Raw genomic sequence first — 14,082 nt, forward strand, 5'->3', positions numbered from 1 at the left:
ACATTGTAACTAATTTCTAATTTAACACTAAACCTGCCACGGTCAAAATGACCGATATTTTATTTTACGATACTACAAACTTCGGAGACTTCTTCGTGGAAAATGATTGAATAAATTATATTATTGAAACAAGTCTCATAATCAAAACTTCACAAAATCCAGGTGAATTCTATCTTTTCACTCTTATGAGTCAATGCACTCTAATCATCGTTACAGATCGGTTGGTATAGTGTTAAAAGTCGAACACACCTGCGTGCAGAATTGTCTCCTAGAAAGTGAGAAGATCGCGTGGCCTCTTAGATAAGCGAACGATTCGGACTTTCAGCGACGCGTTCGTCGGTCGCGTCCACGACGTTCAGACGGAGACGGAACCGTGGTTAACACACATACCGTGGCGAATCGGTGTTTCCATCGCGCGAAACCGCATCGACGGAAACGCGGCGCGGCGCGGCGCGGTTTCCCGCGCGTTGCCCCCCGGCTAACGATTTCGGCGGCCGTTTCCGGCGTTCCCGGACGGAACACACGCACACGCACACGCACACACACACCCGCGCAAACACCGTCACACAGATGGAAGACGACGAACGCGCACACCGTGTTGCCGGAAAATCGATCCCGGCGAAGTTGAAGCGCGGACCAGACGCGAGCACACCGGCCACCCACTCAGAACGACAGCGCGCGTCTACCTTGGCAACGAGGTCGACGAAAGCTGACGGAGGAACGTCGGAGAGCGAACACTACCGAGGAAGGAGACAGAAGACAAGGGAGCTTGATGAAAGGTAGGGGAACTTGTGGTTCCCGACGTCCTGGGACCCACCGCTGGAAAAAGCGTAATTGTCGTTCAAGCCGAGGTTCGCCAATACGATAAAAGAGGCTCGACCGATTGTTTTCTTCTTTCTTTACCATTTTCGAAGAGATCCGCACTCTGTACACCGTTTCTAATTTTACAGAAGTGGCATGCAAGACTCTATTGGTTGTTCGAAGCGAGTCTAAGAGACGGGACGCGGCAGTGGGTGCATTTTTGTTGGCGAGTGAAGTCGAAAGTGAGCTCACGATGTAGGAAACGATAATTTCGAAACGCGTTTGGCGAGAACGATGCACAGTTTGCAAATGTTTATCCTTGATTATAGAGTTACCATGAATGAAATAAATTAGAAGGCGAGTTCAGGAATGTTTACAGCGAACGTACAATCCATGAAATACTTCTTACGTGTCTTTTCCAGATTGCATTTAATTATTATTGAATAAACTGCGGTATCGGAATGTCTGACAGAAATTAAGCCTGTGTTTGTGCTATTTAATCGGACGTTTTTCTGGCATTGATTTGAAATAATAAGACAACACTCTTCCTCTCTGTCGCAGCCATCAATTTTCACTCACGTGAGTAGGAGATTATTCGAATAAAATTTGAACCGAGGAGTTTATTCGAATAAAACTTGACTCGAAAAATTCACTCGAATAAAATTTGAACCGAGGAATTTATTCGAATAAAACTTGACTCGAAGAATCCATTCGAATAAAATTTGAACCGAGGGATTTATTCGAATAAAACTTGACTCGAAGAATTCATTCGAATAAAATTTGAACCGAGGGATTTATTCGAATAAAACTTGACTCGAAGAATTCATTCGAATAAAACTTGACTCGAAGAATTCATTCGAATAAAATTTGAACCGAGGGATTTATTCGAATAAAACTTGACTCGAAGAATTCATTCGAATAAAATTTGAACCGAGGAATTTATTCGAATAAAACTTGACTCGAAGAATTCATTCGAATAAAATTTGAACCGAGGAATTTATTCGAATAAAACTTGACTCGAAGAATTCATTCGAATAAAACTTGACTCGAAGAATTCATTCGAATAAAACTTGACACAAAGAATTCATTCGAACAAAACTTGACTCGAAAAATGCGCAACGATTCTGCCACCCACGCGCGCAACTTCAACGAGAAATCGATCAGCGGAAGAACTCGTACAAGGCCCACTAAACAGACGCGTCCACCAGGGGACCGATAAAGTTTAGACTGCTAAAACACAGGTCCAGTCGCGCGAGGAGCTCGGCGAAGAGGAATATCGTCAGGACGAAGAAGCGAAGGAAGGCGTGGGAGAGTGTCGAACGATCGAAGACCAGGTCCTACCTTGTTGATGATCATCCTCGTCGATCCTCTGCGGAGGATCGCTCGTCGACCGGCTGGATCCACGGCTCCGGAGATGTCTGGGCTCGCGAGTCCCAGGTTCAGGAAACTCGGTGCTCTCCAAAGCGTGGACAGCCGGGAGGAAATCGTGGGGATAAGGTGGATTTCCGCGATTGGCCGTTTCCACCGGACACGGGGAGACGGTTGGCCGCGTGCGTGTTGGCCAGGTGAAGCACACGAGGGGAGCGGAACACGGTGTTCATCGGGCAGAACGAAAGGTGCCGGGCCCCCGGGATCCAGCAGCAAGCGGAGCCGCCGGATTGGCCGACGGTCGTAGTCGGCGGTGTTAGTGGTCGTTTCGTCGTTTCACGAAAGATCGACCTCGATATCACACCGGCCGAGCGTGTTTCACGTAACACGCGCGCCGATTTTTTTCTTTCGGAAAATCGGATCCTGACACACATCGGGACTCTGCCCTGGAAACCTGGGGACCTTGACCGGCTCTGGCTCAAGGTCGCCGGGCGAAAAGGATCCCCAGGATCTGGGATGAGGACGACCCCGTTCTCAAGGAATAAACTCGTTTTTTGTTGGTGACGAAAGAATTCGCCCGCGGTACAGCTGTCGTTAATCCCCTCGCATTGTAATTAGGAGTCGGACGATGATTTCATAGATAATCTACGAAACACGGATCTTATTGGACTCTTTGTAATCGAAAGAAAGTTTGATTCCTCTCAGTCACTAAAGTTTAGGTAAAAACAGGTGAATTTATTATATTTATCTTCAAATTTATTTATCTAAAAACTTAGGTAAATTTTTAGTAGAAAATAGACGTGCATTTATAGAAGTTAAATAGCCTTGACATTTGAATAAAACTTGATATTTTAATAAATATACTTCTTATTAAAAATTGAAAGTTCATATTATGTTAAAATTTATTGGAATATCGTTTTACTTAGCGCATATGGCAAATAGAGAAATATATAAACGAAAATGAAATAAAAAATAAATAAGAAGAATAGAAAATACAAAAATAAAAAATAAATAAGGAAAATAGAAAATACAAAAATAGAAGATCATAGAAAATGAAATTAACATTTTCGTTGATACGACACAAATTTGGATCGTCTGATAAAGAAGTTTTGCTACAGTCGGTTATCTGTGTAACAAATTTCTCAACTTTTGACGGCAGGTGTACAACGATAAAAAAAAAAAGTATTTTCGTTCTATTAGGGAAACTATCGAGCACGAAAAAGTGCTGACCGACGCACAGTTACGAAAAAAAAAACAAATCATAGTGCAAGGGATTGTCGAGGAATCCTGAATGATTCGTCTTTGATTCATAAATGTGAGTAGCTTCGGACGAGAGACTTTATAATCGAAGCAATAAATCTGGCAGCTGTGCGCGCGTACGTGAAATCATTTAATCATTTACTTAGAGTACTCAAAGAAAAATGAAAGTGAATAAACGCCGTTGCCTGCAGCTTCGCGATCGTTTCTTTACGATCTCTCCCCGGGCGCTAAACGCGCCTCGAGCATTCATTTTCTCCTCTTTCACTCTAAAATCCGAGTTCATTGCCCATGAAAGAAGTAATTAAACCGGTAGAAAAGAGAGTACGTACTACAACCGGATAATTCCTGGAGAACGGGCGCTAACCTTTAGCTCCGGTCCCAAGCTAACAAAGCTGAAAGGTCATTTGCAACGTCTAACCAGCCTTGCCGGTTCGCAAGGCTCGCGAAGTCAGCAAAGTGGTACAAAATCGCCCAGCTGAGATTGCAGCGAGATCCACGTTGGTACGGAGCAGTCTCAAGACTAAAAGATCGCGGCTTTTCCTGCGGAAACTTTGCTTTTCCAGAAGGGGAAGTTAGTCCATGGGCGAAGGCAACGCGCGTGAAATGGCCAATCATCCCGTAACGTTCCCCTCGTTCGCCGATAAGAAATCAATGGAGCCGTTCGTGCGTCGTCTCGACAACAAATACCTGCGATACAAGCTGCTGAACCCGCGGGATAACGTACCAGAAGAGAAAGGAATTTCGCACTTCGATCGGTAAACGATGAACACCGATAACAGAGCGCGCGGTACTTCCATGTTCATCGCGAAACAAATCTGTGTATTCGCTAAATTATAGTACGCACGCGCGCGCCGCTGTCGATAATAATTTGCGAACAAAAGATTTTTCCCTTCTCCACACTTTCATGAAATAATGAAAGCGAGAATTTGCATAAGAATTTCTTCCTTTCAGTTTACAATCAAATCATCCCTTTCCCGGCTACACCATCATTTTATAGGCTTTATTTTTGTAGTCTCTTTATTCGTATAGGCTTTAATTCGTTTGCTTCCAGAAAATCTCATCCCTTAATTTTCCTCCACCTGTTAACTACATTATTTTACAAGCGAATCGGCAACAGACTTCTCCACGCTTTTATAAAACAATTAAAATAATAATCTGCTTAAGAATTCTTTCTTTTTAGATTCCTATAAAATCATCCCTTTTTCCATATAATTTTTAAAACACTTTGCACAGGTTTTATAAGCTTTAATTCGTTTGATTCCAGAAAATCATCCCTTAATTTTCCTCCACTTGTTATCTACATTATTTTTTAACCGAATCGGCAACAGACTTCTCCACGCTTTTATAAAACAATTAAAGTAATAATCTGCTTAAGAATTCTTTCTTTTTAGATTCCTATAAAATCATCCCTTTTTCCATATAATTTTTAAAACACTTTGCACAGGTTTTGTAAGCTTTAATTCTTCTGCTTTCAGAAAATCATCCCTTAATTTTCCTCCACCTATTATCTACATTATTTTTTAACCGAATCGGCAACAGACTTCTCCACACTTTTATAAAACAATCAAAGTAATAATTTGCATAAGAATTCCTTCTTTTTAGTTTCCTATAAAATCATCCCTTTCTCAGCTACACCATAATTTTTAAACCCCCCTGGAACAATTCTATACATTGAGGAAAAACACCAAATAATTTCGCTCTTCTGTTCGCCAAAAAATCATCCCTTGATTGTCCTCCAGTCGTTATTTACATTATTTCGCAAACTGAACCAGCATCGAACTTCACCGCACTTTCATAAAACAATGAAAGCGAGAACCTACGTAAAGATTTCTTTTCCTTTCGTTTCCTATGAAATTATCCCTCCCTCCCCTCCCCCCGGCACACTGTAATCTCTAAAACGGCTTCCGCGCACTCGTTACGCCAAGAACAAAGCAAAAACCACGCAATTTCGCCCTTTTGTTTCCCAGAAAGTCAACCCTTAATTTTCATCCACCTGTTGCTCAAGACTTTACTACGTGTACAGGGTGGTAAAAATAGTTCGGGGCTCTAATGGTCCGCCGATCGGGGATAGGAGACGATGTTTACGGACGTGAAAAACGCAGTCCGCTGGGGTGTAAGCGAAGACGGTGGAAGCGGGCTGCAGAGAGGATCGAAGCGGAACAATTGTGGGCAGATCGATCTCCGTAGGACGCGTCGCGACCTCGATCTTGGTCGAGCCAGTTCCGAGCGGAATAGGTTACTCGGTGCAGGCGATTACAGTCCGCGCGTGGTCATTGAACCGGCTTTTGCCTGATAACTCGGTTTCGTAGCGCGGACGCCTTGATAAACGAGCGGATCGCTTCCGGTGCGCGCGCGGACTGTGCTCGCGCGTCGAATTATCGCGGAGGTTTCCATCGGCGCGATGCCGGTGCGAGGTGCGTTCGACAGTGTTGTTCGACTTCACGGCCGACACTGTTGTGACTGGACCCCGTCGATCGATAATGGAACTTGTTGTTGACTGTGTTAAGCATCGCCGCCGATGATGACCAAGCGTCAACAATGCTCGTGTAACTCTACACGCGCTGCATTACCTGCATCGTGCGTCCAAAAATAAAAGTCCGCGACGTCGACCGGATTAATTACGCTTTCACAGGCAATTATTTAGTCCGTCCGGACGGCACTGGACGCGCGCGGAAAATGCTGATCCGGGGGGAAAAATAGATCATCGAAATGGCAAACGGACTATAAATATCGGAAAATTCTGTCTACCGGGAAATTCTGTCTGTTTGTAAAGTGAAAAAAACATTTGATACTAGATATACGGAACCCGTCAAAATGACGGGTCACTGATTTTTTAATTTACGATTGTTCGTGTCGTAAAGATACATTTATGAGCTATTTATTCAATTTATATATGTTAATTACGGCAAATGTTACAATAACATTTACTGAAAATGAAAATAAATGTCGAATTGTTACTTTTATAAACTGAAATAAAACAGCTGTTTCTTGTGTTCCGTAAATCTAGTGTTAACACAAAGACTGATATTTCAAATGTTATTACATTTGAACTATATTTCTTAGGTGTTAAAAGGCAGCAAACTGACTATAGCATTGTGCTTATTTAACTTTAAGAATTATGCACGAAAATTCTTGGATGACTTATCTTAATTTTAGGAATTTATATTACCGCCATCTTCGAAATATTTTTTAAAATCTAAAATCTCCAAGCTATTATGCTGGCGTCGAACAAAAGAATCATATCTAAGATCTGCGGACGGCATAGTGTTAATAACACTTATTGTACAATATCATTTCCGTCGTTGCTTACGACCTCTTGCCAGCGTGATGGCAATTTGTAAATACTACTTTTCAAAGATACTAATATCTTCGTCTTCCACGTAGGACAGAATTTGGCAAATGAACTTTTTTCCAAGTAATAGTTACGTATGGATACTGTAATACATAATTAAATACATTTGAAATGCTACGTCCATATGTGAACTACCATTTCAAGAGAAGTTAATTTGCCAAATTCTGTATTACACGTGATGATACAAATATTCATAGTGTATTTACTATATTTCAAAAATCTATTTTTCCCTATTTTCCCCCATTTACTTAGCTTACATTTATTTGGTAAAACGACAAGTGCGCCAGATTCGGACCACCTCAGCACTCTACACAGAGTGCTAACACTTCGAAGCAGGATCGATCGCTGTAACCGACCACTTTTATCGGCGTTAATCCTTGTTTTCCGATGACTAAGACCGTCTCGCATATACGGTGCCCGAGTTGCCCGTCGTGTTTTTCGGCCCCCGTTACCACTAAATCCCGACGGGCAGCCGTGAACTCGATTCGCCGTCCCGTCGAAACGCGGTCGCGTGTCGCGTATTCTTGCCGGTGTCAATGGAGAAAAATAACAGAGAACGAAAGTGGTTACGCGTTGCCGCGCGACGTCAACCGACCAATTACGCTTTTGTCGTTTAATTAGACGCGCCGGCGGCTGCGGCGACGACAGCTCGCCGTTCTCTAGCGGGACCATTCAATCCTCCGACAGCCATTGTTCCCGCCTTTCGTCCGCGAATAGTTTAATCGACGCGTTCGCCGCGCGAAACGACGGACAAATGCTGCGGCCGCGAAAATGAATGAGCGGTCCCTTTTTTATTGCGTCTTGGCGCCGTTCATTCAGATCCCTCGACGTTGCGATTTCTGCGCGATCGTCTCTTTATCTCGGGGAAATCTAATCGCGTCTGTTCCGGAAACGTTTTACGAGATGGAGGATATTCTAGAACCTTCATAAGTGTTTTTATTCCTTTATCTTTATTACTTTTTTATCTCATTTTCTCTGAAAGCGCTTTCGAAAATATTGTACTTTCCTTTGATTAATAAAACGGCCGGAATCGTGGCAACCATAAGGACAATTGCTCACGAGGCTCTGTACTATAGTATCTGTACTATAATATATCAATTTTGACTATTTCTAATCGTAAAAATTTGCAAATATTATCGAAAGAGTAACAAATATATGCAAAAGAACGCCGATGCAAGAAGTCGTATAGTTTTTTTTTTGTGAAACAAATATCAAATAAACCAAAAAAGAACGCGATCTAGACTAAAACATTCTTTTAAACTCAAACGCAAGATTGCATCGTGAAATTTAGATATTCGAGATTCGTCGCTGGATATTACGTAACGCCGTATTAATTAATTGGCGAGCTCCTGTGCAACAATTGGGCAACGGCGGAATCCGAGTGAGAAGCGCCGTGTCGATCGAAAAACACGGCACCGCCCGATTACAATGTAACCAGCGAATTAATGAGATTAATTATTACGCGAGCGAAATACGCGTGGGAGCGCGAGCGCACGGCGTAATTGGTCTTAGGCACCGGCAGGAAAGCCGGAGCCGGAATGGCTCGTTTGCAGGAATTACTCAACACCGCGCAGGAACGCGAACAACGCCGGGGCGCTCTTTGTAAACCGACGCGCGGCCACCATCGATTCAGCCGATCGCTCTCAATGGGAATTAGTTTCGAGGCTGCTTCGGAGCCCTGCCGGTTCCACAAAGGATCCATATCGGAACCGGTAGTTGGAAAACTTTGAACTGCTTTCCTTCCGTCGGAGCTTCGCGAGCAACTCCGGCGAAGAAAGCTTCGCTTGTAGCGGCACTTTAAACTTTGATTGAGATTTCAACGAGGCTGTGTACATATTAAGATTAATACCGTAGAGCTTTCTGATCCTGTGTCCGCTATTATTTTGCCTAGAAATACTGCACAAAATCGAATTGTTTATTTCATTCTTGTGAAATGTACTCGAAGCTACAGATTCGTATTTATGCTAACGGATTTGCTCTTTGGAAGATCGATCTAGCTAAGCAGTTAAGCCGAGTCAAGATTCACGGATTCGATGAGCCTTTGTCTTGAAGAATCCAGAAATTAGCTGCTGCCGAATTAGCTACCCGAAGATAGCATTCTCTTCGAAAGATTTACGGTGTCGGGAGCTACTCGATGTCAGCGCGAATAAATCTAATGGCTCTTCATCATCAAACATTATGGACTTAGCTTAGTCCAAGTCAGAGGAGATGGATTCGATGATCCTTTGCCTTGAAGAATCCAGAAATTAGCTGCTGCCGAATTAGCTACCCGAAGATAGCATTCTCTTCGAAAGATCTACGATGTCGGGAGCTACTCGATGTCAGCGCGAATAAATCTAATGGCTCTTCATCATCAAAAATTATGGACTTAGCTTAGTCCAAGTCAGAGGAGATGGATTCGATGATCCTTTGTCTTGAAGAATCCAGAAATTAGCTGCTGCGAGTCAACGTGCTCTCTAAAAAGGATCAACGATTTAACTATTCGATGTCAGAACTAATGAATCCAATAGCTTTTATTGTTAAACATTATGGAGTTAAATGGTCCAAGTCGGTGGATACAGATTCAACGAGATTGCTTTCTGAAGGACCTTGAATTAGCTACCCGAAGATAGCACCCTCTTTGAAGGATCTACGACGTCGGGAGCTACTCGATGTCAGCGCGAATAAATCTAATGGCTCTTCATCATCAAACATTATGGACTTAGCTTAGTCCAAGTCAGAAGAAATGGATTCGATGATCCTTCGTCTTGAAGAATCCAGAAATTAGCTGCAGCGAGTCGACGTGCTCTCTAAAGGATCAACGATTTAACTATTCGATGTTATTGTTAAACATGATGATGGCTTTTATTGTTAAACATCATGAAGTTAGATGGTCCAAGTCGGTGGACAGGTTCAATAAGATTGCTTTCCGAAGGACCCTGAATTAGCTACCCGAAGGTAGCACCCTCTTTGAAGCATCTACGATATCGGGAGCTACTCGATATCAGCGCGAATAAATCCAATGGCTCTTCATCATCAAACATTATGGACTTAGCTTAGTCCAAGTTAGAAGAGACGGATTCGACGAATCTTCTTAAAGAACCCAGAATTGATCTACCTTGAGCCAGCACCCTCAATTTAGCTACTTCAATACAGCATTACCGAATCCAACGAACCTTTCCTATCAATTACGAAATGGTCCAAATCGAAGAAGACGGATTCAATGATCCTGCTTTCAAACGAACTTCCGTACCAGATGTAAGTTCAGTTAAAAACGAAACTGCACAGCAAATCACGCAACAGAAAGCATTCACAGTGACATCGGAAGCGCAGGCATATCGTACCTTTGCCGATCGTGATGCGATCCTGAACGCCGTTCCACGATGGATTAGTAACAAAATAAGCAAGACTTACGTCGCACGCGTTAGAAACGTCGCTGGTCTCGTCGTCTGGCGTGGCTAGGGGCGCGCGAGAGTTCAAATCATGAGTCTCGGCAGTCTCCTCGATGAGATCGGAGTCGGCGCCGGTCTCCGGGCACTTGGTCTCGGAGAAGATGGTCGCGTTGCCATCGGACACGATCGCTTCGGTCTTCTCGATGAACGTGGGCTCGGAGACTGACAGCTCGCTGGACGATTCCGCAATCGCGTTCTGCTCGTCCGCGTTATCGTTCGCTTCCTCTTTCACCTCCTCCTCTCTCGCCGCCTCGTCCTCGTCCATCGAACTCCGCGCCGGAGGCTCCGGCTTCTCCGAAGACAGACCCTCGAAACCCTGGACCTCATCCCGAAGCCGTTCCGCGTCGTTCTCCTCGCTGAGGACGCGACGCTCGGTGTCTATGAACTCCTGAGTGCTGGCCGCGTCCGTGGACGCGTCCGAGTTGCTCAAGGTCACGTCGTCGAAGCTCCTGGACCCGACAGCGTTCACCGCCTGCGCCTCCTCTTCGATCTCATCGATCGGCCTCTCGGGTATCGAGCAATCCTCCGGATCCTCGGGTATCTTCTCGTCGACCGAGCTGGACGACTTGTCGTCCAGAGACACTTTCGACTCCTCTTCGACCGGGAGCTCGTTCACGTCTTCGGCGTCCTCCTCCTTCCCGGTCTCCGGCATCACGGGTTCGAAAGGATCGTCGGGCTTGTCGCTCTGAATCAAAGACGACCCGTCCTCCAGTTCCCTGGCAGTAAAGGAGTCGGGGCTCTGCTGGCACAGGGTCTGATCAAAGTTGTCCGAGAACTGGCCAGCCAGCTGACTCTCCTGAAAGGTTACCTGCTCCGACCAGGTGTCCGACGTGTCCCTGCTCAGATCACCGCCCAAAGTGATCTCCGTCTGCAAGAGATCCGCGCCCTCCAGCACCTTCCCCGACGCCTCCTCCTCCTCCTCTTCCTCCTCCTGGTACTTGTCCACGCATATGACAGGCGTCGCAGAGGTTACCTGATCGGAGAGAATGTCCTGGACCGATTCGACGGCTAGATGGGGCATCTCCGAAGGCCTGTCTTCGAGGTCCGGAGCTCGGCTGACGGGATCGTCGACGGGACACGAGGCTTCCTCGTCCTGGCTCCGGTGGAATAGCCTGCCGTCGTCGCGAGCCGGCTGATCGAACTCGTCGGCGTCTGTTTTCTGGATGACGATCGCGCCGCCAACTTCCGGCTCCTCGGTGAACACCTGCTCCTCTTCCTCCTCGCGGAAACCGGTCAGAATCGGCTCCGGCTTCGCGTTCTCCCCGTACGAGGACCCGGTGATCTTGGTGTCCGGCGACACGTGGCCGTTCTGGTAGCTGTACGGCTCCTCGATCAGCGAACAGTGCTCGGACTCCATCACGATGAACTCCGTGTTCATGTCGAAGGTGTCCTGCCGCCTGTCCAGCACGATCCTCTTCACCGTTTCCGGCTGGTTCGTCGCGGGCTCATCCTCTTCTTCCTGATCCGTCTCCACCACGGTGTCCTGCTCCGCGTTCGAGCTGATCCGCAGCGCCAGCTCGCTCTCGATCAGCTCCTGCAGGCTCTTGTCGTCCGTGTCTAGCTCGTTACGCGTGTTGTTAGTCAGGATTAGGTCGTCCTCGTCGTCGTTGGTCTCGCACAACGATATTAATTGATTGTTACTGGCGGTTAGGTTATCCAAATCGAGCAAACCGTTGTTAGACTGCACACCGCACACCTCGTTCTTCTTGTTACTTACGACGCTGATCGACTTCTTCGTCGCCACCTCCGCCATTATGGCGCGCCTCGATCCTCCGACAGTCGCACCGTGGACACCTGCAATCAGACGACAAGTCGTTAATCTTTGTCGTTAATTTTTCAGGCTCGTTGTTACGTTAAGCAATCGTTGGATTGTCTACGCGTTTACGGCAAAATCGGGTGATTCCAATTTAAAACAGTGTAAAGATTCAAAGGAGATTGAAACATCAATGTAGATGATACAGTAATGTCTCCCTTACTGACGCTCAGATCGTCCACTAAATTGGATAATTTGGGAAGAGGAGATACGTTTATTCGAGCCTTGCGGCTCGTTTTTATAATCGTGGACAATTTGTAACTGTATAAATAAATCGTATCTCCTCTTCTCAAATTGACCAGTTTTGTGCGCAATCTCGGCATCAATTAGAGAGACTTTACTGTACTTTTAATCTATCGAGATGATTCGAGAAAGAATGAACTTGCTATCTAGTTTCTATTACTTGCAATTAATTGAGATCGTTTTTATTTTTAAATTAATTTAAACATCCGCAGATTTTGTAATTCTTCGTGAATCGTGTTAAACTAATATGTCTGCATGCCTAGATTTAATATGATTCATAATTTATATTCTGATAATAGATTTTCCCGTAAATAAATAAATAAATAACTAAATAACTAAATAACTAAATAACTAAATAACTGAATAAATAAATAAATAAATAACTGAATAACTGAATAACTAAATAACTAAATAACTAAATAACTAAATAACTAAATAACTAAATAACTAAATAACTAAATAACTAAATAACTAAATAACTAAATAACTAAATAACTAAATAACTAAATAACTAAATAACTAAATAACTAAATAACTAAATAACTAAATAACTAAATAACTAAATAACTAAATAACTAAATAACTAAATAACTAAATAACTAAATAACTAAATAACTAAATAACTAAATAACTAAATAACTAAATAACTAAATAACTAAATAACTAAATAACTAAATAACTAAATAACTAAATAACTAAATAACTAAATAACTAAATAACTAAATAACTAAATAACTAAATAACTAAATAACTAAATAACTAAATAACTAAATAACTAAATAATTAAATAACTAAATAACTAAATAACTAAATAACTAAATAACTAAATAACTAAATAACTAAATAACTAAATAACTAAATAACTAAATAACTAAATAACTAAATAACTAAATAACTAAATAACTAAATAACTAAATAACTAAATAACTAAATAACTAAATAACTAAATAACTAAATAACTAAATAACTAAATAACTAAATAACTAAATAACTAAATAACTAAATAACTAAATAACTAAATAACTAAATAACTAAATAACTAAATAACTAAATAACTAAATAACTAAATAATTAAATAACTAAATAACTAAATAACTAAATAACTAAATAACTAAATAACTAAATAACTAAATAACTAAATATCTAAATAACTAAATAACTAAATAACTAAATAACTAAATAACTAAATAACTAAATAACTAAATAACTAAATAACTAAATAACTAAATAACTAAATAACTAAATAACTAAATAACTAAATAACTAAATAACTAAATATCTAAATAACTAAATGACTGGATAAATAAATAACTAAATAAATGACTAAATGACTGAATAAATAAATAACTAAATAAATAGCTAAATAAATAAATAGCTAAATAAATAAATAAGTAAATGAATAAATAAAATAAGGGTTTCCATCGAATAACCAGCACGACACGCGAGACGTAGCCCGGAGCGCAATGAATCCCGAAAGAAATGGCGTCGGGGTTTATAGTTACGAGAAGATGAGGCCCGCCGCGAGTGGCCCCATAAACGTAACAGGGAGTCGTGTTCGTTATTCGACAAAGAGTCGGCCGGAGGTCGGCCGCAGGAATTCGAGGGGAGCCGAACGCGTACCGTTGCGTTTTCTTGATTTACGGGACGCGAATAATAGATCGGATGCACGGTCGGTCATTCACGGGGGCCCACGCTACTCGGAGCGGGTCAGATCGGTTTCAATATTCGACGGCGTCGCGCGCGAAAGAAGGTCACCGGATATTTCGGGACCAACAATTTTCTCGGGCTTAATTAAGGGGCGAAGGGGGTGGTGG

The 14,082-nt window shown here is 42.8% G+C and overlaps 1 protein-coding gene across 16 annotated transcripts in view; it reads right to left on the minus strand.

Annotated features, from left to right (window-relative positions):
- LOC117229286 (uncharacterized) overlaps positions 1 to 14,082 on the minus strand; it is a 117,023-nt gene that overhangs the window by 51,319 nt on the left and 51,622 nt on the right. For all 16 annotated transcript variants that reach the window (XM_076526438.1, XM_076526435.1, XM_076526433.1 and 13 more), the window contains exon 2: positions 10,175 to 12,006. In XM_076526438.1, the coding sequence (XP_076382553.1) occupies positions 10,175 to 11,965 (1,791 nt within the window). In that variant the 5' untranslated portion in view covers positions 11,966 to 12,006. The remainder of the gene's footprint in view (positions 1 to 10,174; positions 12,007 to 14,082) is intronic.

The sequence above is a fragment of the Megalopta genalis genome, chromosome 15, assembly GCF_051020955.1.
Source record: "Megalopta genalis isolate 19385.01 chromosome 15, iyMegGena1_principal, whole genome shotgun sequence".
Classification (NCBI taxonomy): domain Eukaryota; kingdom Metazoa; phylum Arthropoda; class Insecta; order Hymenoptera; family Halictidae; genus Megalopta; species Megalopta genalis.